Below are 27215 nucleotides of genomic sequence, written 5' to 3' on the forward strand. Positions count from 1 at the left end.
ATGGCGGAGCTGAGCGGCGGCAGCGAGGCCGTGGCCGTGGCGCTGTGGCCGCCCGGGGAGGCCCCGCCGGCCTTCCAGGTACCGGGTGGGGACAGCGGGGAGGAGAACGGGGCAGGGACACCTCCCTCGGCAGGGACACCTCCCTCGGCAGGGACACCCCCCTCTGCAGGCCCCTCCGGCCGGGCCTCGGACACCGCCGGCGGTGCGGCAGCCGCTGCTTCTCCGGGCAGCCTGTGCTTGGGGCTCCCCATCCTCCAGGGAAGGATTTGTCCCTAATATCGCATCTAAATCTGCTGGTTTTTAGTCTGTATCTGTTCCTGCTTGTCCTGTCACTCCAGGCTGCCTAGGAATTGCTTTAGTGGTGCTAAAGAGTCTATACAAACCAGATTGGAGAAACTTCTAATAAGGCTTGGGGGAAAAGTAAGCTGTGATCCCTGTAGAGCCAAATCTCCCCGAATTGCGTGGTGTGCTCGTATTTTACCGAAATGGTGCTTGAGGAACATGAAACTTGGTTTTGAGTAAAGCCGAGTGACTGAGAAGCTGATGCTTATTAAAAAAAGAAATTTGCAAATGCACTGTCATCTTTCACAACACCCAGAAGTGCCAGGTACAAGCTGCTGTGAAATGTAATATTTAGTGATAGCACATCCTCCAGGCTTCTAAATAAAGCTGAGTGCTGAGGAGGGAGTGGAAGTACCCTCTGGCTGTCCTTATACCTTGCTTTCCAAATGTAGCGGTTTCTATCGGGTTTTGTTTAGCAACTCTCCGTGGTTCTATAGCAATTCACCTGCTGGGGGCATCAGTGTAATTTTGAGAACCTGATTTCCTACCGGAATTAGGAGGAATACAAGTTGGAGAAATCAATTGAAAGTATCTTCATTTTCAACATAATTGTGTGTTTGAAATTCTGTGGCTTGAAGAGCTATAGATTAACCTTAGAAGTAACTTATTGAGCATTTTGAAGTGTAGGAAGAATTACTTTAGCAATACCTTGATAATTCTGCTAATAAATAATCCCTAAATAAATATATTTATTATCTCTAGAAATGAAAACCGTACATAGTAGGGTCTAATGAGCTGATTTTTTTTCTGCTAAGCATTTTTTGTGGCCAGGGGGCTGTTTTGAGAAATTCAGACATTAATTACAGAATGATGAGGTTGGAAGAGACCTCTAAGATCATCGAGTCCAACCCGTGCTCTCACACCCCAACCAGACTATAGCACCAAGTGCCATGTCCAGTCTTTTGTTAAACACATCCAGAGATGGTGATTCCACCACCTCCCTGGGAAGAGCAGTCAGCTGGTTTTTGGTCTATATGGAATATCTGATTTGTATTCTTTTAAACATTTCAGACAAGTTTGGGTTGGCAGTTTACAGAAAAGCAAAGCGTTCGTGATTTTTGTTCTGGGATCAGATATAAAAATATCTGTTTACAGACACAGACTCGTTTACCACTGTGGCTCTGACTGCTCTGTCCCTGCAGTACAGCCCCGAGAGCGTGGCCGGAGCGGACGGACAGCTGGACCCCACCGAGGTGACGTTCCCGGGCTGCCCCTGCCGCAGCCGCTCCTGCGCGGCGCCCGCGTGCCCCTGCCTGCGCCGCGGGCACAGCTACAGCAGCCGGGGGCTCCTGCTGGCCCAGCAGCAGCAGGGACAGGAGCAGCCCTTCTCCAGGCCCGTGTTTGAGTGCAACAGCCTGTGCCGCTGCGGGGAGGGCTGCCAGAACCGCGTGGTGCAGCGGGGGCTGCGGCTGCGCCTGCAGGTGTTCCGCACGCAGCGCAAGGGCTGGGGCGTGCGGGCGCTGCGGCCCATCCCCGCGGGCAGCTTCGTCTGCGAGTACGCTGGGGAGGTGCTGGGCTTTGCCGAGGCCCGGAGGAGAATCCAGGCCCAGAGCCCACAGGAGCCAAACTACATCATAGCAGTGAGGGAGCACCTGCACGACGGGCGCGTCATGGAGACCTTCGTGGATCCCACGCGCGTCGGGAACGTGGGCAGGTTCCTGAACCACTCCTGTGAGCCCAACCTCTTCATGGTGCCCGTCAGAGTTGACTCCATGGTGCCCAAACTGGCGCTTTTTGCAGCTGCTGATATTGCTGCTGGAGAGGAACTCACGTATGATTACTCTGGAAGATTCCGGAATTTCCCAGGAGCCAGCAGAGAGCACAAAGCTCCGGAGGAGGAGAACAGCCTGAGGAAACCTTGCTACTGTGGCTCCCGCACGTGTGCTTCCTTCTTACCTTGGGACAGCTCCCTCTTTTCCACACCAGCGAGTTCTCCACAGCCTTTCAGCCTTCAACACACCTAGAAATAGTTTTCTCTAGCAGTTAAATCCAACTCATTCTGCTCCAAGAGGGAAGCACATGGGGTTTGAGGAGCAGCAAAGAGACATGGCGTCAAGAACTAATTTTATGGAAAAACCTTTTCAAGGTGGATAGTACAAGGGAATATTGGAGGCTCAAGATGTTCCAACATCAGTAACTAAGCCAGGACTGGTGTTTTTGCCTGGTTTTCCTCTGACAGCTTGCTGTATCTTAAAGCAGCTCTCTCAGTTTGTGCCCTTCAGAAAGAATTTGTACCTCTGGCATTTGTACATGGACAGGATGTGAGCAAGCAAAGTCGCTGACAGTGGCTCAAGAAAATAACACCATGAACCATGACTTGCAAAAAAGGCATTAGGTTCTTAAAATCCATTATTGTTTTTAAATTACTTGCTGTAATTTTTTTTTGTTCCACAAAGCATAGTAACCACTAATTATTGATGTAAAACAAAGAGTAGCTGTAGTACCTGGTGTGTCCCTTCTCCAGCTGCCTGCCCAAAGCAGCTGTGACTGAGTGGCTGTTTCACTGCCATTTAGCTGTGCTGAAGTGGTGCAGGACAGCAGACCCTGAGGAGCACCACATCCCATCTCTAATCACCTCAGCCTGGAGGCTGCTCCCATCAGATCTCTGCAATCTGTGACTCCCCAGCACTCAGTTCCTGCTCAGGGAGCAAATGCAGCCCTGCAGCATGAAGCAGGATGGTGCTGACAGCTGAGTGAAAGGAGAAATACAGAAGTGCATCTGAACAGCAACAGATCTGTGTTTTGTGCTGAACGGCTGACAGATGCACAAGGGTTCTTTCAGCTGCTAACTGGTCCATGTTTTCACTCCTCCAGGGCCAGGCAGCCTTTCCCAGCACAGGGAGAAGGTCATTCCAGCTTCTTTGCGTCATCCCTGTCTGGCTCCAGCAGCTGTGCAGGGCTTTTGTGAGCACCTCCTTCCCCCAGGGGTGCACTGCCACAGGGGCACATTCTGTAACTGCAGGTCCCTGCACTTCCTTTCTGCAAAGATCAATTAAGGCAGCTTCACATAGGCTGGGTTTGATATTTAAGATGCATAAACTGCAATGCAGTTTTTTATTCATGTCATACTGTGCCATCAGCAGCAAACCCTCAATTATTTTCTCTGGACAGTTGGATCTTCACCTGTTTCCATACCCTTTGACATAAACACGCAAGGGAGTGCATGTCACGGGGATCAGATGTTCTGCAGGTGATCAGTGACTTCATTTTTAAATTACAGACAACTTTGATTTGCACCTGAAGGATTGGTGCCACTGAAGGACTGAGCTGTCACTCCCAGCTCAGTGTGCTCTTACACAAGGAACCCAGACAAACAGCTCAAAACTGGGAGCGCTGTAATCCTGTCTGCTCTCCAAGAGCAGTAATGATTATCAATATTTCAATATCTATTGGGAGATTCACTTTCCTATTGAAATATGATCAGAATAATTCAAGGATGCAGCTTGGAATGAATTGAAGGTCCCCTGCTCTGGGGAGGGGGTTTGGAACAAGATGAGCTTTAAGGTCCCTCCCAACCCAAACCACTCTGATTAACCTGATAGTGACCAGGGATAAAGGACATTTTGCTATTTACTAAACAAAATCCTGCTTGGTGCTTATGTTTGCTTCCTTGGTAAGATGCAGTGTTAACCTCTCCCATTTAAGAGCCTTCCTGCTGCTGCTGGGGTTTAGACACAGCTGTGGGTTTATGTCAAAATAAACATTACCACGTCATTTCTCTTAGGGTTAATCATTAAGCATCATTTCTGTCAGTGCAGAACCTTCCAAAGGATTTCAGCTGCTGGCAGAAGTGGTTTACAGGCTGAGTGGACATGAACTTCAGTCCTTGCCTCTTAGGGTTCCTGCTGTTCTAGGAGGGAAACTCCCTGGATCCTGTACCTTGGAATGCACAGGATTCCAGGGCACAGCCTGGACTGCAAGGTCTCCTGTGCAGAACAGAGTTTTATCTGGTTTTCTCCCTGAGAAGGCATCATGCCAGCCACTTTCAGACCACAGGGCTGGGAGCAGATGATCCAATCCACTTCCTCTTCCCTCCTGAGCAAAGTTTCAAGATGAGTGTTACAGCATCTGCACTCCTCATTTTCAGGATGACAGCATGGTTTGTTACCTTCCTGTTATGAGTATGCACTTGGCATGATTCTGAGTAGTTAAGGAAGTGCAGATCAAAAATCCCAAGCACCTTGAGCAGTATCTGGTCCTTGATCACAGCCCCAGAGCAGGAGCACAGCTGAGCCCTCCGTCCCTGCAATCCCAGCCCTCAGCCCACGCCAGGGCTGCAGCTCCTGGCAGTGACCTGATCCCAGTTATCTGCTTGGAGCAAACTTCCCAGGACAGCAACAGTGCTGGGCTGCTCAACCGAGGGCCTTGCACAAACCAAATAATTGTTAATTGAGTTCTGAACCATCCTGACAGTTGTTAATGGCCTTTTTCCTGGGGGAGTGCACCAAAATCTTACTAAAAAAATTCCCTGTCAATAAACTAGGAAAGAAATAGACTCTGTTCAGAAATCTGCTGAATTTCTGTTCACTTTCTCCTTCAGAGCCCCAGTCTGCCCCTCACAGCTCAGTGTGCTCATCCACAATGAATCCAGTCAAACAGCTCACAAGGCTCTGAGCTTCCCTGCATCCTCCCTCCTCCTTTCTTCTCTGAGTGCAATAATGATTATCAATATCTCAATAACATCATGCTGTGTCCTGGGATAGATTTTGCTGCTTGCTGGGCTTACCTGGACCCCAGCGGAGGCTGGTGTTTGGTGAAAGGCTGCCCAGGCATTCTCCTGTGTCATCTTTTCAACATGAAACCACTGCAGAAGGAGCTGCCAGGTGATGGATTTGCATTGTACTCAAACCCAATTTTCTACAGCAAAGACAACACTGGCAAGGACCACCATCAGCGCCAAGGCTTTTGTTAATCCACAATCACATTCAGATCCCAAAACGAGGTTGCTTTCAATTGCTCTCATTTCCCTTCTCACTTGCTAAAATTCCTCTCCTTCCCAGTGAGGAATTTTATTTTCAACAAAACAGTTCAGAAATTTACCCTATTAGGTCTTAGGGCTCACAGTTCCATCTGCCATCACTTCCATGACTCTTATTCAAGTGGAATCATTCATTAACTTCAGTTTCTAATGAGGCCAGTATTGCATTTTCCAAGTCCCTAAAATAAGCCTATGCTGTGTCCAAGAAATTCAAAGGAAGTTGTGTTTTTCCATCAATAAAAGTCTTTGGCATAAACAAATGCTTGATATTTTATTCAAATATGTACAAGATTTCTAATCATCATCACCCTGAGGATCATCTCCCTCAGCTGCAGAAGGCACTTCCTAAAGAGCAGCAAATATCTCCCCAGGAGAAGCCCATTTCTGGACATGATTTTCACTGCAAGTGGAATGTAACAAAGGGCAAGCTGCCTGTGGGGAGAGCTGTCAGCTCCCAGCCCTCATTCTTGACTCCTTCATTGTCTCTCAGAGCTGCCTAGAATTTCCTAATTGCCTTGAATTGCTTCTAAAGCTGTCTAGAAGTTTATAAAGTCTTCACTTATTGCATTTGAGTGTAGAAGTTCTACATAAATTAATTAATAAAGATTCTGTCTAAAGAGGAGCTGTTGTAGTTGACAAGGTCGTGATCAGTCAAGGACTCAATAATTCTGGAGGTTTTTCCAGCCTAATTCTGGGATTAAGTAATCTTTGAAAACATGATTGCCACGTTTCTGCTCAGTTTTGTTCCAGTTGAACCCAAACACCCAGGCCAGGTTGCTCACGAACACGAAGGTTCTCCAAGCGCTCTCGAGTCGTGCTGGTTTTTCTTCCCTCAGCAGGAGCTCCAAGCCAGGTTTTTCCGTGGTGCCATCAGCCAGGGACTGTGCTCAGATTGCTGTTCGTGGGTGGGTGCAGCCCTGCCCAGGTTGCTGTCCCTGGGCGGGTGCAGCCCTGCCCAGGTTGCTGTTCCTGGGTGGGTGCAGCCCTGCCCAGGTTGCTGTTCCTGGGCGGGTGCAGCCCTGCTCAGGTTGCTGTTCCTGGGCGGGTGCAGCCCTGCTGTGCCAGCCCTGCCGTGCCAGCCCTGCCCGGGGAGGCTCAGCGGGGCCCGGGGGCGCTGCTGGCGGCGCAGCGGAAGCCCAGGTTGGACGCGGAGCTGTCGGGCGTGTTCTGGCTCCGGGCTGCACAGCGGTACCTGTAGCAGTAGGACTGCACAGCAACACAGAAAAGGAACTTCTTAGCACAGCTGGGGCTCCTCGGGCAACAGCTTGTTAGATTAACAGATTAATTAGTTAGATTCATACAGCAAAGCCATCGCTGTGGGACAGATCGATGTAGTGCTACAGATGGAAATCGCTGTGTTAGAAATGAGGGAATCCTGCACAGACACCAGCTGACACAAAAACTGGAATGAATGGCAAAGTGTCTGATAAAGTGTCAGCCAAGAATCTCTCCTGCTCTGGGAAAAAGCCAAAACATTCAGCTTGCCTCAGAGGCTGAGCTGTGTATCCGTGTGCTAATGCCCCACTGGAATGGACAGGTACTGAACATTTCCCTGAATGGGGTGCCAGACTTTTGGGATGGGATGTAAAAAGGTGCAGCTTCAGGCACTGTCAGGTCTGAGGGGGAGAAGAGCACCAGCACACAAAGATCAGTCTGAGCTGATGGCAGGCACCTAATAAAGAGCCCTTGTACTAACAGTAGTCAGTGGTTTTGTCTTGATGCACAGCCTAGTTTTATCACCTACAAAAAAAGACTAGGGCAGACTAGAATCTTCACAAACCCTCAAAATGGGTCATGTTATTCATCACTGAAGAGCCTATTCCAGTGTTAATTTAATCAAAACTGCTAATTAACATCTGACATTGATTTCACCTAAGAAGGAAATCAGTGTAGAAAATGGGATCTCACTGCAGAAAATTTAATCTAATTATGAGAGTGATTTGCCAGCCACAGGCTTTGCAAGGGAAGAACAGGACAGCTTTAATGAAACAGGAGATGTACAATGAGGGCTTTCAAGCACTGCATGAGCAGAGTTTAAAACACTATTTTGTGTCACGAACAGCCATCACTCTGTGGTGACATCTTGGCAGTTTTGAAGGATGTTCAGGTATGCCACCAACAAACATTTCATCTCCCAGCCAGCTCTGCAAACACCTGGTATCATTGAACCATGGAATTGTAAAAGGATTTGGGATTTAAGGGCCCTTAAAGCTTATCCAGCCCCAACCCCTGCCCTGGGCAGGAACACCTTTCCCTGGCTACTCGGAGCTCCACAACCTTTCTGGATCAAAAGCCATTCTAAAACTTAAAAAACAAAGTCACATTCCTACTTTCCAGTCTGACAAGTATCACTCAAGCTCTATCATGAAAACACCATTAGAAGGCTGCATCAACTTTAAGTTCTGCATCTAAACCCCATACTGATTAAAAAAACTTACTTGTTTTAACTCCAAGCTAAGCAAAAAAAGGTCCTTGAGAACATCAGGTGTTGCTCTTCATAAATGCCATGAAAGCCCTTGACAAGCATGCAGGCTGCCAGGAAACTGTCAGAGGATCATGGCCAAGTGCTTTCAGAGGGAAGAGGAAGAGGAGGAGAGCACAGGAGTTACCTTATGGCACATGTAGGATCCACCTTTCTTCACTCTGTCCGTGCCCGAGGGCGGCCCTTGCTGGGGAGGGAGGGAGGGAGGACACTGGTCAGTGCTCAGGAATAACTGCTCATTACAGGGAGTAGGGAGATGGGGAAGGAGCAATCAGAAATATTCCAGACACAGATCTCAGTGGTGTCTGAAGCACACAGCTTGAAATAATTCTGCCCTACAGGATTTTCAGGTGACAGTAACTGTACTCCCTCCCCACTCCTGAAAATATTTAACATTCCAGGTGCTGCTCACTGATAATGCCTGGGAACAGGGGGGTTCCTGTTGGAGAATTTTGCTCAGAAATGGCTTAAAAGGCAGCTGTGAGGAGCAAATTCTCACAGCCTGTTTCTGTAAACAGCTAAGTTCTCAAGTCTGTCTTCAATAACATGGAGGCCTTGAGAACTTTCATAACAGGGTGAGAAAATAAATCTTGGATTCAATAACAAACCACAGGTATTGAAAACAAAAGGAGGGGTTAATGTGTAATCTGTGACCTATGGTGAGCTCGGGTTTGCAATATGCATGAGCTTAATTAACACGGTTATAAAAACCTGCATTTTGGATCAATAAAACGGAGTTCGATGCTGATCAACAAAGATGGGTCGTCTCCCTTCACTTCAATAGGTTCCTAAGAGGGTTTTACCAGGAAGGAAATGAGCTCCAGCTTTCCTCAGTGACCACCCTGGTCACACCTGCCATGGATCCCACTCTCCTACCCTGTCTCAAGGGGTACACTTGTCTCCCACCCAGGTCTGCATTACCAGGGGTGATGTTCTAGAAGAATCGACCCCAGAAGTGCATTTGTAACTGAACATAAATCCCAGGGACTGTCAGAAAACCTTGAGAGTTGATGTTGGTACTCCAGCAGCTCCTGCCTGCACCCCCTGAGTTTGACAGCTTTGTCTGAAAGTTCACTGCACAAATTGCAGCAGCTTTATGTTTACTGCCAAAATTTACACGTGTGAAAAAGAATTTGGCATTTAATGGCACACAAACACTCAAGGGAAGGCACACCCTGAGGCAGCATCCGCTCCTTCCAAGCCTGGGTGCTGCTGCACAGCCCAGCCCTGCTCCCACTGAGGCCTCTGGAAGCTGTCCCCAAACAGCTGCAGGTGCATGCACAGCCCCTGCTCTGAGATAAGGCTCCAGCCAGCACAGTCATCACCCAGCCTGGTAATCTCATTGCAAGGGAAGCCAGGAGAAAGCTGACCTAAATAAAGTTCATGGGAACAAGACAAAGCAGAACAATGGGGCTGGGGAGCAGGATTTCCCCTAAATGCTGCAGGGCTGAGCAGCAATCTGTGCAACTGGCTCCAAAGACACTTCTATAAACGAAGAGAACATTTTTGATTAGGGTTAGAAAGCTCTAAATCTGTCATGTGTCAGCAATTACAAAGGGCTGACCTGCACTGAGCAGTGTGTGAACCAAAGGCTCAGAAGTGCATCATTTTATTAACTACAAAGATCTTCCACCAGGCCAAAATTGAGCATCAAAGGTTATTTGGTAACAACAAACCAACTTAAATTGACCCCTACAGCCTCTGAAGGAGAATTACAGTCCTGAAATACCTCACCTGCAGAAAAATGCTGTACTGTCCTCCATAAATCTGTTCCATTGTAAAACATCATTCTCCTATTTAAAATCACTGAAGGTAAAGGGTTTATCATAAACAACTGGCAAAGATGTCAGAAAACCAACAGACAGCAGCAGCAGCATTTGCAGTTAACATTTGCTTGTGCACATATCTCACTGATAGATGAAGGAAACTGCCTTGGCTGTGCTTCCCCTCATAAAAGCTAATCTCAGCCCAGCAATTAAGGCCACATTTGATTAAAACAAGCAAATCTCTGTTCTATCAAGCACCATTGTTTCATGGCCTGACCTGGAGAAGTGCACCAGCTGGTACTGAAGGGGAAGGACGTGGGTGCAAAGGGCCAGAGCTGTCCAGACTTTGATCCCAGAATTAAACCCCAGAGTTTACTGTAAATTAACAAGGTTATTCTGTACTAGAATACTGCAACAGCCATATTCCAGTCTGATTACATAAGTGCTTGTGCATTCCATTACCAAAGCTCATAGAAGTAGGATTGTTCTTTTAAAAGTTACTAAAAAAAAAAAAAAACCAGTAATGAAAATAAAGTTGTACTTCTTTGATTACATCAAACAAATGCTTTCTGATGGTGCATGGTGATTTCCAGTGCACAGCCACATGGTCACTCTGTTTGGAGAGAAATCAGTTCCCAAACCATTCCGGGATTGTGTGACTGCAGTGAAGCACCTTCACTATAATTATTTATCTGAGACACTTTGGTGTTGATGATGCCAAGGCAGCAGCACTTCCCTGCTGGATTAAGGTGATGGTGGGGAACAACTATCCTGTGAATTTTGCTCTGTTCGGCTCCAAGAGTTTGTTGAAGTTTTAAACCCACACACTTCAGGAAGTATTTAAAAATCAGGTGTTAACAATGAGGCTTTTAGAGTTTTTCATATGCAAACTGATTGTCAGAATCAATTCTCTGAGGCAGAACACTTCAAAGTGAATTCCAAAGGGTTTTTCTGGTTAAATGGGTAAGGAAACTGCATCTCCTCATGTGCAAAGGTGTCCCAAAATAGCCAGGCTGCAGTTATCTTCTGAGACATTAGAACTGATTAGCACCAGATCTATCAGAGCCCAGCTCTTCAGTCTCTGCAGAGCACAGGGCAGTGTAACCTAAATACAGGATGTGTTCTCTGGGCTGAAAAGACTGAATTCTTCCAGAGGGTCAGAGCTCAGGCACAGTTTTTTATCACATTAAGTTTAACACCCAAAATCTTCAAAGCAGCTTTCTAGCACTGCAGAGATCTGGGCTATGCTGGGGATTGGTGACAAGGAATGGATGAAATTCTGCACACAGATTGTTGGGGGGTTCCATAATTGTCTTGTCTTCACAAGTAATTACCAGGAATAAAAATAAACCTGAAAGTGCTTTGTGAGTTGTTAGCAAATAAAAACCACAGTATTTGTTGGGGTTTTGAGTGACAAACTCTATATGGCCTTGTCATATTCATAAATCATGGGATTTACTCATCCTGGATAACTGGGAGAGGAGCAGATCTAACACTGGAACCTGCTGAGACAGAGCATCAGTGACCTCACACATCTCACCCTGCAGGAACCTCCATCTGCCTGCCATAAAGAAAAACAGAGATTCACCTCTCAGAGCCTGGTGACTTCTCCTAAAACTCAAATTTTATCACATGTTCAGTTTAAAACAAGCTACCAAAAGCCAGAAAGATAATTCATGATGGTTTGTTCTCTGCCTGGGAGGGGGAAAATAAGAACAGCTTGGAGCAACATAAATGAACTAAAACCCTTCCTTTTTCTAAAGAAGTAATTCCATAAATGATTGATTTCTGTAATATGAGGCCAGTTAGGAAGAATTCAATGGGTATTCTAACCAGGTGTGAACAGCTAACCAAACACCAAAACTGCACCAGAGCACTGCAATTGCAGCGTGGATGAGCTGTGCTGTGATGCTGCCAATGCCCCACCCCAGGAGCACAGAGCAGAAGTTTTCCCACAGCAAGGAGCCCCTGATGTGCCAAGCAAACACTCACAGGGTTGTGGAGGTCCTGGGGGGAGTGGTGCACAGCCCACCAGTCCGATGTCCACTCCCAGGCGTTGCCCACCATGTTGTAGAGGCCGTACCCATTGGGGGGAAAGGCAGAGACCTGCACAGGAAGGGAACACAGCTCTGAGACATCCAAACAGGCTGGAATCCTCACACCTGTCTGCTCAAGGTGCTCTTTGAGGAGCCCCAAAGGCAGGCACCAGATCAGCAGTGCAGCCCTGGAACACTTCCATCTCCTGCATGGAAATCAAGCAGGACGAAGGCTGTGGTCACCTCTGTGTCCCCAGCACCCTGCTCCAGTGTGACACAGCATCCCCTGGCTGGCTTTGGAGACTCAGCCTCTCCGGGGAGGCACTGTCTGAGCAGCAGGCACACCTGGCATCAGGGACTTGACCCCACTCACAGCTCCCAGACTCCCTCCCACCAAGGAAAAGCCAGCTCCTGCCTGGGCAGACTCCTCTTGTGATGAAACTTTTGGACTTACTTAAATACCATTCAATAATTCATTCACATTCTTGACTGCCTTTAAAATTCCACTCTGGTTGTTATACTAGACAGGCAGGCCCAACCTTTCCCAAAAGGGAAATTTAATTTCTCTTAAGTTATTGTGTGATTTTTGAGCTCACAAAACTGCAAGGCCAGAAGTGCAGGCAGAAAGTATTTCAGCTTCTGACTACAAACAGACTGGGAGGGGGGAAAAGAGGTCAGTTTGAGAGGAACTAGAAGTTAAACTGAAAGTAATCTTTACTTTTCAATTAGCTTGTAAAAGAGTCCCTTGATAACATTCAAGCCTGCAGTGAAATTTAATGCAACTTAAAATCTAAAATGAAAGAGTGCAGGGAAGGAAAACAGTCATGATTCATCCTCCTGACGACAGCCCTTAATTTTAGGAAGACTAAGATCATTTCCACATGCTGGATTGTCTTTGAGACACACTTACAGGTGCAGTCCCCTTGTAGCCATCCTCTGCTGTGTTGTTGGTGGGGAATTCTCCCTGCCAGATGTTGGCATAGTGCTGCCCTTTGGGCTGCAGTTTGTTGCCCCATGGGAAAAGCCTGAGGAAAGACAAACAGAGCAGCTGTCAACCAGTTAATTAAAAGTCAGTTTATAGAATCCCAGACTAGTTTGGGTTGGGAGAGACCTTAAATCCCAGCCAGTGCCACCCCTGCCATGGCAGGGACACCTCCCACTGTCCCAGGTGTCCCCAAGCCCAATGTCCAACCTGGGATCCAGGGGCAGCCCCAGCTGCTCTGGGCACCTGTGCCAGGGCCTGCCCACCCTTGCAATAAATACCATTTTCCTAACACTCCATCTAAACCTCCCCTCCTTAAGTTTAAAGCCATTCCCCCTGTGTCCTGTCCCTCATCCCTTGTCCCCAGTCCCTCTGCAGCTCTCCTGGAGCTCCTTCAGGCCCTGGGAGGGGCTCTGAGCTCTCCCTGGCGCCTTCTCCTCCCCAGATGAGCAGCCCAGGCTGGCTGCAGAGCAGTTGTGGGGTAACACCCCCCTGAGGAGCCCTCCCTGTGCTCACAGCCCTCCCTCACAGGTACCTGCTCTCCAGCCCCCCTCGGCAGCCGTACTCCCACTCGGCCTCGGTCGGCAGCCGCTTCCCTGCCCACCTGCAGAAGGCCAGGGCATCATTCCAGGACACATGAAGCACTGGGTGGTCCATTCTGGAACAAAATGAGTGGGACAGGCTCCTCAGGGCACCAGGCAGACTCAGGGCTGCACAGCACAGTGTGGCACCAGCCAGGGGCACACGGGACTGACCAGGCACAGCTGCACCAGGTGACTTTACAGGAAAGTTACTTAAGGGAAGGCAGCAAAGTGCTGGAAGGGAAATGCAGCCATCAGAGGGAAACAGGAGGAGAAAATAATTAACTTCTGGTTTGTCTCGTGCTGCTGCCACCTCCAGCTCTGCAGTTATTTATGGTTTGTGGTTTCTCAAGGGCAGCACCCAGCACTGTCCAAACCCTGCCCTCTGGGGGAGCCTGGGTTTGCAGAGCCACAGGAAAGCACTGGGAACCTGCAGCACCAGCACTGCCAAAGCAGCCTGGCACAGGGCACCCTGCATCAACCCAGCCTGGCACAGGGCACCCTGCATCAACCCAGCCTGGCACAGGGCACCCTGCATCAACCCAGCCTGGCCAGGGCATCCTGCATCAACCCAGCCTGGCACAGGGCATCCTGCATCAAACCAGCCTGGCACAGGGCATCCTGCACCAAACCAGCCTGGCACAGGGCACCCTGCATCAAACCAGCCTGGCACAGGGCATCCTGCACCAAACCAGCCTGGCACAGGGCACCCTGCATCAAACCAGCCTGGCACAGGGCATCCTGCACCAAACCAGCCTGGCACAGGGCACCCTGCATCAAACCAGCCTGGCACAGGGCATCCTGCACCAAACCAGCCTGGCACAGGGCACCCTGCATCAAACCAGCCTGGCACAGGGCACCCTGCATCAAACCAGCCTGGCACAGGGCATCCTGCATCAAACCAGCCTGGCACAGGGCCATCTCAGCCTGCAGGCAGGATGCTCAACAGGAAAATGCACTCTGCAATTTAATGGTGACTGTTCTCCCCTCCCCTGTGGCTCCTCTCCCGCTCTGGGTGCTGTCCTTGCTGTCAGCTGTGGGGCTTTGAGGGAGAGGTGGCAGGAGGAAGAGTCTCACCAACTCTATCAGCTTTTGCAGCACCCTGTCCAGGAAACTGAACTGCAGAAATTCAGCTGGGAAGTGACTTTCCTTGGGTGCTTTAAGCAGTCACAGTTTACACAAGAGCCCCCATCTTTAATGGGGTTTGGTTCCAGGACTGACATTAAAATCCTTGTCCCTTTTTCCAGAAAAACACAGAAAAAATTGCCCAGCCATTCTTGCAGAATCCATCCAAGCCTCCAATAGACCAAGATGCTCCCAGAGCTGAATGTCCAGGAGAGAGAGGAACTTCCTACAAACTTCTCTTCCTGCCCCATTTAGGAATCCAGTGTATCCCTGTTGACCCCTGGGGCCATTTCCAGTTCCCAGCAGCTGTGCCAGGCCAGGTCTGCACCAGCCCAGAATTTCATGGCAGGTTTCCAGCTCCTGTCTGCTGCCTCTGACCTCAATTCCTGGCTCCCCCTAACAATGCCTCCAGCTATTATCTCTATTTTTGCCTCAGATAATTCTTTCCTTGCCCTTGGAGAGCAGATAACTCGTTACTGAGCATTTCAGCCATCAGATGATGGTGCACTAACAAAGTCCTGTCCTTAGAGGACTCAAAACCCTACTAGATCTAGGCTAGAGAGTCTGATTTGATTTCAAAATGCTGTTAGAAACTTTCACTAGCTGATGAAGTGCCAACTTCATTGACACCTGCCTAGTCAGAGGAGCAGCTGCAATGTTAGAGGCCCCAAATGAAGACAGTAATTTGATTTTCTAGGCCTAAAATTCATCCCACTTCAGAATGGAAAGCAATTGTATGAAGACAAGGATCAGCAAGCTTTAGGGTTTGTGCAGGCAAAGTGTGGCACTAACTGTATGAAAAAGCAGAGTTTTCCAAAGCATTCAGAGGTTCTACACAGTCACAACTGCTTTTTCACAGAGTCAGAATACAGTGAAAAAAGCACAAAACTCCTCAGTCTTCTGTTGCCAGAGGAAGAGGCTTCCCAATCCCACAGGGAAGAGTTCAGAGTGCCCAGACTCCAGTGTGCACACAGTGAGGATTGATTCCTCCCCTCCAAAGCCGGGTCAGGAGTTTGTGACCCTGGAAGATCTGCTGTGCTCCCTGCTGGCACACAGACACGAACAGCAAACACCGAGGCTCGGTCAGCACAGTCCTGACAGACCTCTGTGCTCTCCACCACTGCCCATGGCCATGGCAAGCTGCTTGCAGCTCAGCAGAAGTGGCAAACAGCCCCAGAAGCAGCAGCCAGCAGGTGCCTGAATAAAGCCCTGTCCTGCAGCCCCACTCCTGTGGGAGCTGGGACGTTCCCTGGGGTTTGTGATGGGATGGGTGCTCGTGGCTCACCTGCTGGAGATGCTGGAGTCGGGGCCCTCAGGGTGCCTCCAGCTGGCTCCTTTCACAGGCAACCACCAGGGAGCAGCTGCCACCTGCAAAAGGACAAGAGCAGCAGGGAAGGACACTCAATTCCCAGCTAAGGGATGTGCTGACAGCCACCAGATCCCTCCCAACCCAAACCAGCCTGTGCCTGTATGAATTTCAGCTCCTGCCTGCCTTCAGTCTGATACAATCTGCAGAGAGGAAAAGAACCCTACAATTTTGGCCTAAAGAGCATTTTCACCCTAATTATTTACTCCCTGGACTCAGTGTTTTGACATCACTGAAACAATCCCTGATGATGCCCTTTAGCTGGGGGTCAAACACTCGTCTTGCAACACATTTGCTTACCAGGTCATTAACCCATCAGCTGATTTTAAATTATTTGCTCTCAGCTTCCAGAAGGTGGAGACAGAAGAACCACACAAGGGAAGTGAAGCATGAAGCCTTTCTCTTTTTTTTTTTCCCCAGCTGGTTTGCTGGGAAACATCACAAAGTCCAAATCTGTAGCAATGCAGACATTGAGTAGTTCTCTCAAACCAGAAGTCCCAAATTTGGTGCTTCAAGGCCAAGGAGTTTTTCCTGGAAGACATTCTTTAGGGATTTCTTCTATAAGGCTTACTTCAAAGCAATGCTTAACTGTTCTGATTCATATTCACTTACAAATACTTATTTTAATAATGGGGCCTTCATTGAGGCAAAGAAAGGAACATTTATGCCACCCATCAACAGTGGGTTTATTGCAGCAGCTTCCAAACTACTCCTATTACAGAGATAATGCCTATAAAGAACAAAAATCAGAGAAAATAAGCCTGGAATGCTTGAGGAGGTAAACAAGCCAGAGGCTGGTTAGTCCTAGGCTGACTTTGTCGAGTGTTATTCACAGAGGTAGGAAAGGTGCCAGGAGTGTTGCCCTTTAACTCACCAAACCTTCAGAGCAAAGACCAAAAGGTCACTGCAAGCTGGTGTTGAGGAGATCCAGAATCAGTCTGGGCAAACAATTCTAACAGCAGCTTCTAGGGGGAAGCTGCATCCTTCAACAGAACACGTAATTACATGTGTGTGGGCCGAGAGATGACCTGTGTCACACAGAGATTGTCGAGAAAACTCTGGTCCAAGCTACACATCAAATCCCTCATGTGGATATTTCAGCAGCAAGTGACCAAACACACATCACCCCGGGTTTGGAGCCTCATCAGGCTGTGCCCACACTCCCTGATAGCCTTTCCCTCCTCCCCTCCCAGCACACACAGATTTTGCCTGCAGCACATCTGGGTATGGAAAAGCTCCCTGGAAATCGGCAATCCTGGACTAAAGCTTCAAACCCCAGAATGAGACCTTCCAGCAGATCCTCTGCTCAACTTCACAGCACTAAAACTTCAGAGTGATGGGCTACTAAACTGATACAACAGTCAAGAGGTTTAAAACTAGTCTGATTTAACCAATTCCTTGCCCATATTGAGGTTTGACCTTTAAACTACACTGAAAATAGGACAGAAATCCAAAATTAGCATTTTACAGCTATTTAAGGAAAATAAAAGAGCAGCAGAACCACTTGCTAAAGCTAAAATCTGAAAGATCACAAGAAAGATTTCGACAGTTTCTAAGCACAACATATTTTTGTAAATTAAACTGCTGGGTTTTGGATAAAAACATCTCTGCAGGAGACTGCAAAGATTTACACTTTAGACGACTTTAATTTTGGAAAACATTTTTGTGATGCAAAAGAAAAAGCAGATGCTTTCAATCAGGCTGGTTTATTTTAACCCAAGAAAAATGTCTCTCCCCAGGAAAGCACTGCGTGTGCACAGCTCCCGGCTGTGGCTCTGCTGAGCTGAGCCCCAAATGGCTGCCAGGCCCTGCAGAGCACCCAGAGCAGTCACACGTGCAGGGCTGGGACAGGGACAACAGGGAGAGCACACAGAGCCTGCAGGAATTACCTGGAGACTCATCCAAGGCAGCCCCTGGCTCTGGTAACGCACCCCGAGCTGCTCCTTCCAGAAATCTCCTACCTGGAATCCACAGCTCTCTCCCAGAACTTCTCCCAAGTCTTTCAAGCTTTTAATTGTTCTAAATCTAATTAGCAGAAGAGCTAATTAGACAGAGATATTACAACATCACAGTTAATACAGCCAAGTCCTCCCCTGCCAATAATGAGCTTAGTTACTTTCATAACACTTCACGTTCTGCTTCCCTCCAAAACACGTTCTGTGCACAGGCAACAGATTCCTGCTGTCCAAACAGCAGCAGATGCTGCTGAACAGATCTTGAATCAGAGCACAACCCCCTTCCTTTTGGGTAATTCTTGCAGCATGTCTCCTGTGCCAGGTTACCCACACCTGCCTGCAATGCTGCTGCACAGGGAAGCATTCCCAGGGCAAAACAGAGGCACAAAGGCTTGGCTTGCTCTGATCCAGCTGGAAACGGGGATTATCCTGCTCTCCCCTCCAGGATTAAACCTTGAGAACTCCTTGTTCTGCTTCTTGCAGACCCAGAGAACTGTGAAAAGAGAGCCCAGTGTGCTAGCACTGGGAAGAGCTCAAACAATTAATTCCAGCCCACGAGCTTTGCACTGGGGCAGAGCAATTTGCAGAGCTGGAGCCTGAGCTCCCACTAACAGCCTGCAGAAAACTCTCCTCCTAAGTATTCCATTTTCCTTTCCAAGTGGGCTGGGACAGCCTAGCTTTAATTGCTCCATTACCTCACAATGTCAAGATTTTTAAACTACTTCACAATTAGCTTGAAGAAAATTCCTTCCTAAATCTATGGAGAAAAGAAAATTAGAGTGGGGACCATCACCAAGTGAGTTTCATTGTCAGCATTGCTGCTGCTGCAGTAGGGGAATACCCCAAAAACCACCCCAAAGGCACCCAGGCCAAAGCCATAACAGCATTTATTATTCTTGCACTAACCTGTCACAGGCCACGTTCGAGAGAAAAACAACCCCCACTTGAGGAGCAAATCTCAAATTCAAATCAGATTTATGTATCCCAAAAATTACCAAAAATAAACTCAACAGAGGAGCTCATCTTGGCTCAGGCTCCACCATTTCCATCAAGTAGCAAGTCCCCTGAAATAACAAGCTGTGGATTTGAACTTTAAGGCAGGCCCACAAGATATGACAAATTCATGCTGCTGTCCAGTCATACTGCACCAAACATCAGCTTTTTTTGTGCTACAGCATTCTAATGCTATTTTAATACAGTATTTTAAAATACTCCAGGTCAGGATAAACAGCTGGAAAAAACCAAAAGTGACTGCAGAGTAAGAACTTCAGAATTAACTGTGTTAAAAGAGACTTTGAGTGAAAAGCAGCCCAAGTCTGGAAGCCACTTTAAAACTCATTTATTAAGTGATGGATTCTTAAAAAGTTCTTAAAACCACTCCAGCTCAGAAGCTGATTTAATAGGTTACCACTTGTTTCAATCAGATGGTGTTGAGCTCTGTACATCTTTAATATGCAAAAGGATCTCGTTAGCATTGGTAGCATGTGAGGAAAAATTTGTTATTCAGTAAAGAACAGAATTTTTGGATGAGGTTTTATTTTATTCATGTAAGGCAGATACACATAAATCTCTGACAGTTCTTCCTGCTCTAAGCCAGATCCTAAACCTTGAGCACTGATTAATGAACTACTGAAGAAAGAGGCAGACAGAAAACAGAACATTTTTAGTAGGGTGAGAAGTTTAAGAAATAAAAATAATTACTGTGCAAAGGATCCACTTCAGTGTCCCCACAGAGAACAAACCTGCTGTAATTATGGACAGGGACTGAGCCAGGACTGGGAAATGCTGCCCCCCACAAACAGAACTCACAGTGAGCAGAGGATTTGTCCAGCAGGCAGCTCACACCTGCATCAGGGCTGGACTGGGATCTCCAGAGGTCCCTGCCAGGATTCTGTGAATACCTGATTTTGCCAGCTCCTGCAATTCCCATGCTATTTATTCTATCAATTAAAAGTCCCAGCTCCCTCAAAGCTCTAATTACAGAAGAATCTGTTCTCACTCTTAATTTCTAATGTTAATGGCCTCCCTCATGAGCTCAGGAACAGAAGCAACAAGGGGGTTTGTTTAATATTGAATATTATCTGCCTTAAAATCCAGCATTTTACAGCAGTTTGAAACTGCACACCAAGGAAAGGCAGCAGCTTTAAAATATATTTAATTTTACTCTGTAAGTCATCAACTACAAAAAATATTTCAGACTTGACTGGAAACAAGCACTTCTATGAAGGGACCTTTTCTTTGCTGCAGGAAAGGTCATTGAACCTCAGTTCAGGCAGTGTAAAACTTCACAGCCCTCTCAATCCTCCAAGAAAAATAACCACAAATACGTGATGCTCAAATCCAGTCAGATTCATTAAGTGCAAGTTTTGGAATCAGAAGAAGCTTCTTTTGAGGAACTGATATTCCTGGTGAAGGCAGACACCTCTGGAAGTCTAATTTCCAGCCAACATCTAAATCTGCACTCCAACTGGTCATTTTTTCCACTAACCAAGAGCACATGAGCTGTAAGGAGAGGAGATGTGCACGGATTTATCCTGAGGCACAAACCATGCTGCGCTTTAAACTGCAGCTCTGATGACACAGGCTGATGTTCCTGGCAATTCCCAGGGAGAATTCCTGCACATCCCTCTTGGCAGTGGGAGCAGAGCACAAAAACCCACAGAGGAGCAGCTCCATCTCGCAGCTCCTTGCAGGGAGCAGCTGGAGCAGTGGGGGCTGCAGGAACAGCTCACCCTGCCCACACTGGCACTGCTGGCCCACCTGCAGCCAGGGCTCCTCTCAGCAGCTTGGGGTGTTCAGCTGAAATGCAGAATGTTTCAGTTTGGGGTTGTTGTGAAACAGGCAAATTGCACAGCTCCAGGCCACTGCAGAGATTTCCATACAGACAGGGATGAAAGCAGCATCCCACAGTTCTGGATCGGCCAGAACTTAGTGCTGGCTTGAGCTGCCAGTGAGCCAATTCCGCTGCATTCCAGACCCAAAATTCCATACCCTCACAAAGGCAGCACACATTTGTATGCTCTCAGGCTCTTCAGTGCAGAATTTATCTGGTGTTGAAGCAAAAATTAATTTTTCTGCCTTCCATGAGCCAAGAACAACAATGTCCCCACTACTCTCCAGTGAGCAAAGACGGAGGCTGCACTCCTGTTGTGCCATCCATGGCACCTGAGCAGCAAGGAAACTCCTGCAGGGATTGGCAAGAGCTCTCAAATCCCTCAGAATAAAGTGGAATTATGGAATGGTTTGGGTTGGAAGGGACCCTAAATCCCACCCAGTGCCACCCCTGCCATGGCAGGGACACCTCCCACTGTCCCAGGCTGCTCAGAGCTCCATCCAGCCTGGCCTTGGGCACTGCCAGGGATCCAGGGGCAGCCAGGGCTGCTCTGGGCACCTGTGCCAGGGAACAATTCCTGCCCAATATCCCATCCATCCCTGCCCTTTGGCAGTGGAAGCCATTCCCTGTGTCCTGTCCCTTTCCAAAGTCCTCTTTCACCTCTTCTGGAGCCCCTTTAGGCCCTGGAATGGGCTCCAAGGTCTCTCCAGAGCCTTCTCTTCTCCAAGCTGCATGTGAAGAATTTAAGATGTGAAGCTCTCAATTTTTTAAGCCCTCAGAATAATCTCAGCTTCAAAGGGCCTTTTCCCCTCACCCCACAAAATCCTTTTCCATTTGAAGGAGCCCTCCCCAGTTCCATCAGTAACTCCCTCATCTGGCACAGCACCAAATCCTCCCTCAGCCACATGACCACCACAAACTTGGAGGCCAAAACTAAAACCTGAGTTCCCAGAAATGTGCAACAATTCCATCCCTGGCTGCTCCCACCCCTTTTTACTGCTTCCCTTCCAGAGCTGAGGCCAGCCCACATTGCTGTCAATGGCTATGTGGAGCCCACCTCACCTCCAGGAAAGGCACACCCAGAGCTCCAACAATCACCCTGCAGCTCAGCTGGCTCACCCCTCAGCAGCCCCAGCTCTGCCTCAGCCAGTGCCTTTGAGGCTCTGCTAAATCTGCTTTAAGAACTGGAAAACACAAAGTGGCCAACCAGAGCAAAACCCCCAACAGACACACAGCTCATCATTTCTAAATTATTTCATTTGATACTTCCACTTTCACCTTTCCCCAGTTATTTCACAGCATTTGAAATACTGCTTTAAAAATTTACATTCCTGTTGCTGTTCCCCTATATTCACATTTACATTTCACATCCCTGGGTTTCACCTGGAGAAAACCCTTGTCAAAACACTGCTGAGCCACGGAGGCAAAGGAAAACCACAGCCCTTTCTCCCTCTGGTTGGCTGGAGGGATCTGCAGTGCCAGTAACACACCAATATTTATATCTTATTTCTGCTTTTCATCTGGTAGTTCTGATTGAAGAAGGTGACTTTTAACAGCAAGTTTACCTTTAACAGCTCCAGAAAACCTTCAGAAAGCAGCAGCCAAAAAAGACCAGTTTGGGCTCCATCCAGACCTCTGGCACAACACTTGTCCTGTGAGCACTGCAGCCAGCACTGGGAAATTTGGCTGACACGCTCAGGAAAGTGGCTCCCAACACTCTGCGTTTACAAAATTGCCAAGGCTGAGCTTACAGCAGCATTCTTGGGGTTTGTTTGTTTGTTTTAAAACACAGACACTGATTTAGGGATTTCTGCAACACAGAGCTACACAGGAAAAGGAATTTCTTTTCTGTTGGGATGAGCCATTCACTTTTTTTAATTTGTATTTTTTATTATTTTTATGGAGGCAGAACAAATCCATGGATGTATTTAGCATCAGTTATGCTGGTGGTGGGAACTGCAATTTAGCCTTATCTCTCCCAGTGCACAAATGCTAGTCCTGAATTAAAAGATTACAAACTGCACTTGTAATCTTCCTTCCCTGGCAGCAGAAACCCAAACCCCACGTTCTCTGCCAGGCCCTCAGAGCACACACTCACACAGGGCTTCCTGAAACCTCCCCTCTCTCAGGCTGCCCCTTGAAAACAAAAATCAAACTGTGTCCCTTCAGAGCTGAGGGGAATTCTGACAGGAGGGGGCTCAGGAGGTGATTCTGTCCAAACCTGTGCTCAGAGCAGATCAGCTCACCCAGGAGATGGCAGGACACAATCTGCTTATCTGCCAGGAGTGCAAAGGGACCTGACCTGCTCAGCAGGAGGTAAAGGAAGCCTGAGGAAGGCTCAGCAACACATTCACAACAGAAAAAGAGGAAAGAGAAATTTCTGTACTGAACCTTCCCTGCCCTCTTTCTTTTTAAATCAATATTCACTTTCACTCAACAGGAAAACTGGATCAGCTCCAGAGGAGTCAGCACTGCCCCTCCCAGGATCACTGCAGTGCCCAGGGGGATGAGGGGAGCTGGAAAAGCAGCAAATGAACACAGGATCCTCTAGAGAGGAGCAAACATCATAAACCCCAGCCATTCACAACCTGAGGAATCTTACAGACAGCTTGAACTTCTCAGGTAGGGGGCAAAGAGAGACAACAAGGGGTTGATACCAATTTTTGCTCATCAGGAACTGATGCTTTTAATTGTTTTTTAAAGAAAAAGGACAGAGAACAGATGGCAAATCCTCCCCACTTCAGCCCACGATTCCTGGCCAAACACCTCTCCATAATCCCCATTTTTGCACCTGGCTTTGGGGACAGCACAAAGCTCAGTTTTCCCTGCAGTGATTGCCACCAGAGCCCAGGGACTGCTCAGGGAGCTTCCCCCTGCTGTGCTACTCACTGCTTGGTGGATGTCAGCCTTCACTGCCTCACTCAGCATCCCCTCAAACACAAAGGAGTCACCAAACTTCTCTGCCTGTGGAAAGAACAAAGGATTCAACCATTATGTCATCAAAGGAGCGCTATTCTTGGAACCACACTGAACACTTACAGCTCTGTTTTAGCAAGGATAAAAAAATTCAGAGAATCCTTAAGGTGGAAAAAACCTCCAAGGCCATCAAGTCCAACCTTTGACCAAACAAATTCCAATAATGAATTTGAGTTCTCTTTCAAGGAAGCTGTTTTGGAACAGAAAAGAAGGGATCTTTTCTCTGAATGTTTTTGTTCAGCAGCCACTGGGCAGATGGCAGCTCACTGAGCTTCTGCACATGTTTTTACTTTTATTCATTAAAAATGCAGTTCTGATTGTCCCAACTGCTTTCAGATGCTACAGTCATCACTCTAATATGAAAGGGCATGTTTCATTCCTCTTGCTTTTCCTTTGGGAAGCACAATAAAAGACTTGAGCCTTGTCACTTACTGCTCCATCATCACTAGTACCACATTTAAAAGTGCTGCTACAACAGTAAAGAGTTAAAAGTAACTCAATCATTATATCTAGCATTTATATTGATATAAAGAATAAAAAATACAAATAATTTCCATCAATCACAGTACATTATACCAAGAGAAAAAGAGGGAGGAGGTGTAAGTGGAGTCCTCAATGACACCAGCTGAGCCATGGGGACTGCAGCAGCCCCCAGGTGATGCAGTTCTGCCTGCTAGGGCTCCAGGAGCATCTGGATAACTCTGAGGCACAGGGTGAGACTGTTTAGGTGTCTGTGCAGAGCCAGGGGTTGGACTTGATGATCCTTGGGGTCCCTTCAAGCTGAGGATATTCTGTGATTCCACATTTAACCCATCACACATGTGCTCATGCCAGAAGCTGTTTGCTACAAGCAAGCTTTGTTCCAACTCAAATTAGTTAAACCTCCCTTTTTTCATAATTAGGGAGCAAAGAAACAGAAATAGCAGACAAAAGAAGCCCTTCATCCAACCAGAGGATCCTGCCTTCCAAATGAGAGCCAGTTCATCAAGTGAATTCAGCAAAGTGCCTCCTTTGAGAGCTGCTCCTTGCCCAGGTTCCACTTCCCTGAAAGGGCTGTCAGGGTTTGCCACAGCTGTGTAGGAACAGGCACCTGTCAGGAGGGATCTGAGCTTCAGGCACAGGGGCTCCTTCCTGGCAGGAACCTCCGCATATTCCTGGTCCATTGCTCCAGGAACAGGCACACAATTGTCACTGCAGCTGCTGTTGTCCCCTCCTGAGGCACAGGGCTCTCTGTCTGTCACAGCAGAGCTGTGCTCAGCCAGCCTGCAGAGTCCCTGGCCATCTCAGTTTGTTAATTCCCTTCTCCAGGTTTCTCTAAAGCAAGGAGAATCTAACCTGGTACACAGAGCTCCAGTGTTACAGCAGCCCCTTTGAGCCAGGTCTCACAAGCTCTCAGAGGTCTATAACATACCTGATGTAGCTCAGCTACCCTTGGAGGCATAAAATCAGCAGGATGGCTTCTGGTGCAGTGTTGGAAACAAAGAGGTTTAAGAAAAGGCAAAATAACAAACAGAGAAAAACCGAGCCAGGTGCAGGAGGTCCTTGCTCTGGTAAAACACCTCACAAAAGCCATTTATTTGTTTCTTTGTTCGCTTCTTTTTCTAGTAAGTTGCCCAGGCAGGGCTTTTTGGCTCCTGTCCAATTGGCTATCCTTAAGTTTGAGGTGCAGTCCCCAGGCCTATGAGGTGGCTTTTGCACCTAATCAAGGAGAGAAACTTCTGGGCTTCTTTTGGTTTTGAGGGGACAAAGAGGTCACTTAGGATACTCCAGGACCCAAACACCAAAAAACCCCAAGCAAACCACCCCAAAAGGCCCTGTAGAGATCTGCTGCCTCACCCAGGCTGCAGGGCAGATGTGAGCTCAGGTGACAATTGTTAAACACAGCCACAAACCCCTGACTGCCCTTTCAGCCCAGGACAGCAGGGCAATTCCCTCTCCCCGCTACCTTCAGCAGAAATCCTGGCGTGTGCAATTCCCAAACAATGCTGTGACATCCTTCAACAAGACAAGGCTGGCTCCACTGGGAGTGTCCCAGGCTGGGGGGAGCCCTGGTGCCTCACCTCAGTGACGTAGCCCGTGGCGTTGACAAAGCTCTCGAAGTCCCGGTTGCTGACCTCGTACTGGTCCATGTAGAAGCTGCCAAGGTGCACCCTGCGGGCTGGGCCCTCTCCATCCTGCTGGATCTGGGGCTCCTGGGTGCCCATGGTGAACACCCCAGCTGGGATCAGCACCATCTGCACAGCAAACAGCCCAGGGACGCAGTGAGACACTGAGGAGCCCAGGCTGCTCTGCTCCTCACCTCTGCAGGTCATTTGGAAACGGTGTTCTGGGCAGGCCATTTGGGGACACAGCAGGCAGAACTGCAATGGGGACAATCCCCATTTTTCACAAGAAGTCTGGGTCATGCTTGAGCTCCCACGAGCAGAAACATGCTGTGTTTCCTTTGTTACACTGAGCTGTTATTTCTGCAGTTACACAGGGCAGCAAAGGAGCAGACAGTGAGCTCACAGCAGCTCCCCAGCACCTCTCCTGCCTCTTCAGGGCACGGGAATGAGGATTTAGCATCACCTTGCTCATCCCATTCCCGTGCTCCTTCTCCACTGTAGATCTCTCCCAGCCACACCTAAAATTCACACAACTTGTAACTGGCCCATAAAAAATGCTACAAACAGTTTCTCCTTCAAACTGCCCCCATCTGAAGCTGGCTGTCTCCTCCTAACTTTCTCCACTGAGAAGAATCTGAGCTCTTACAGTCAGTCTGAAACTGACTCCATAAAAGGCCTTCAAGATAAATTTGCTTACATTTTTTAGGACTTAGGAAACCACAACACAAAGTTGCACCACTTCCTCCCTCGCAATCTCTCTTCAAGCCTCGGTAGCTGGAACGACTCCCTCAAGAGGTTTCCAAGCCAGGCTCAGAGCTCACTGGGCTAAAACCAGTGCAAAATTACCTCTTGCTGGCTCCCCAGTTCTAAATCCATGCTGGAAATAAATAAACCTGTTTGTGGGTGATGCAGAGGCCAATTCTTCTTCCACTTCTCTGCTGGTAAAGGTGTTTTCTAGCTGAGCATCATCAAGTTATGTTGTGAGCATAATTAGTAATTAACTTTCATTACCTACTGCTGAGGCTGCCAGCTGCATGAAAGGTCAGAGGATTTTTTCATCCTCCAGACCTACAGTGAACTGCTCAGTTTGTCACACAAAATATCCATCGGCGACACGGACGCCAAGCACAACAGGGATTATTCAATTCATACTCTAAATATTCTCCAATTCGTGAAGCGAGTTCCGCCCTGCCTGTTGCCCAGAGGCTTTTCCAGGCTGACGCAGCTTCCCAGCACCAGAACAGAGGCAGCAGGAGATGAATTCCCTCAGGTTTCCCGTTCTCTCCGTGAGGCAAGAGCGAGGTGGGGCCCGAAGCAGCACCCGCGCCCAAGCCCAGCTCCTCAGGGGCTCGCCCCACCCGCCTATAATTTAATTTAACTTTCCCCACAGCAGTTCCCCGGCTGCTCCGTTATCCCGGAGGAGGCCGTGCCCCTCCAGGGCCACCCCTCGGGTGGCCGAGCCCGCTCCCAGCCCCGCCGCTCACCGGCCCCTGCCCGCCGCTCCGCCCGCCGCCCGCCGCCGCTGCCGCCGAGTAGCGCTGCGCCGCCTCCTCCCGCCCGTCCCCGGCGGCCCGGCCGGCACTGCAGCCGCAGCCCACGGTGCCGGGGGTCCCGGCGGCCGCGGCCGCTCCCATGGCCGCCAGCAGCAGCGGGAGCAGGCGGCGGCACAGCCGGGCGGGCGCCGCCAT

General features: G+C 48.5%; 2 protein-coding genes across 2 annotated transcripts; one reads left to right on the forward strand and one right to left on the reverse strand.

Annotated features, from left to right (window-relative positions):
• LOC131563101 (histone-lysine N-methyltransferase SETMAR) lies at window positions 1-6114 on the forward strand. The gene is made up of 2 exons (XM_058812988.1): window positions 1-78; window positions 1485-6114. The coding sequence occupies exons 1-2, from the start codon at window positions 1-3 to the stop codon at window positions 2304-2306; spliced, it is 900 nt and encodes a 299-aa protein (XP_058668971.1). The 3' UTR covers window positions 2307-6114.
• Window positions 3830-27215, reverse strand: SUMF1 (sulfatase modifying factor 1). The gene is made up of 9 exons (XM_058812987.1): window positions 27012-27215; window positions 25483-25656; window positions 23336-23410; window positions 15578-15660; window positions 13122-13244; window positions 12515-12629; window positions 11561-11674; window positions 7930-7989; window positions 3830-6526 (listed from the first exon to the last, which is right to left on the reverse strand). Exons 1-9 carry the CDS (start codon window positions 27213-27215, stop codon window positions 6416-6418), a joined length of 1059 nt encoding a protein of 352 aa, XP_058668970.1. The 3' UTR covers window positions 3830-6415.

Source organism: Ammospiza caudacuta, chromosome 12, assembly GCF_027887145.1.
Source record: "Ammospiza caudacuta isolate bAmmCau1 chromosome 12, bAmmCau1.pri, whole genome shotgun sequence".
Classification (NCBI taxonomy): Eukaryota; Metazoa; Chordata; class Aves; order Passeriformes; family Passerellidae; genus Ammospiza; species Ammospiza caudacuta.

Excerpts from the sequence above, each read along its gene's own strand:
- SUMF1 (XM_058812987.1), bottom strand. The coding sequence starts at position 27,215 with ATGGCGGCGCCCGCCCGGCTGTGCCGCCGCCTGCTCCCGCTGCTGCTG. Across the intron at positions 12,630-13,121 it reads CGAGGGGGGCTGGAGAGCAG|GCTTTTCCCATGGGGCAACA; the intron begins GTACCTGTGAGG and ends GTCTTTCCTCAG. Across the intron at positions 6,527-7,929 it reads GATCCTACATGTGCCATAAG|TCCTACTGCTACAGGTACCG; the intron begins GTAACTCCTGTG and ends GTTGCTGTGCAG.
- LOC131563101 (XM_058812988.1), top strand. The coding sequence starts at position 1 with ATGGCGGAGCTGAGCGGCGGCAGCGAGGCCGTGGCCGTGGCGCTGTGG. Across the intron at positions 79-1,484 it reads AGGCCCCGCCGGCCTTCCAG|TACAGCCCCGAGAGCGTGGC; the intron begins GTACCGGGTGGG and ends CTGTCCCTGCAG.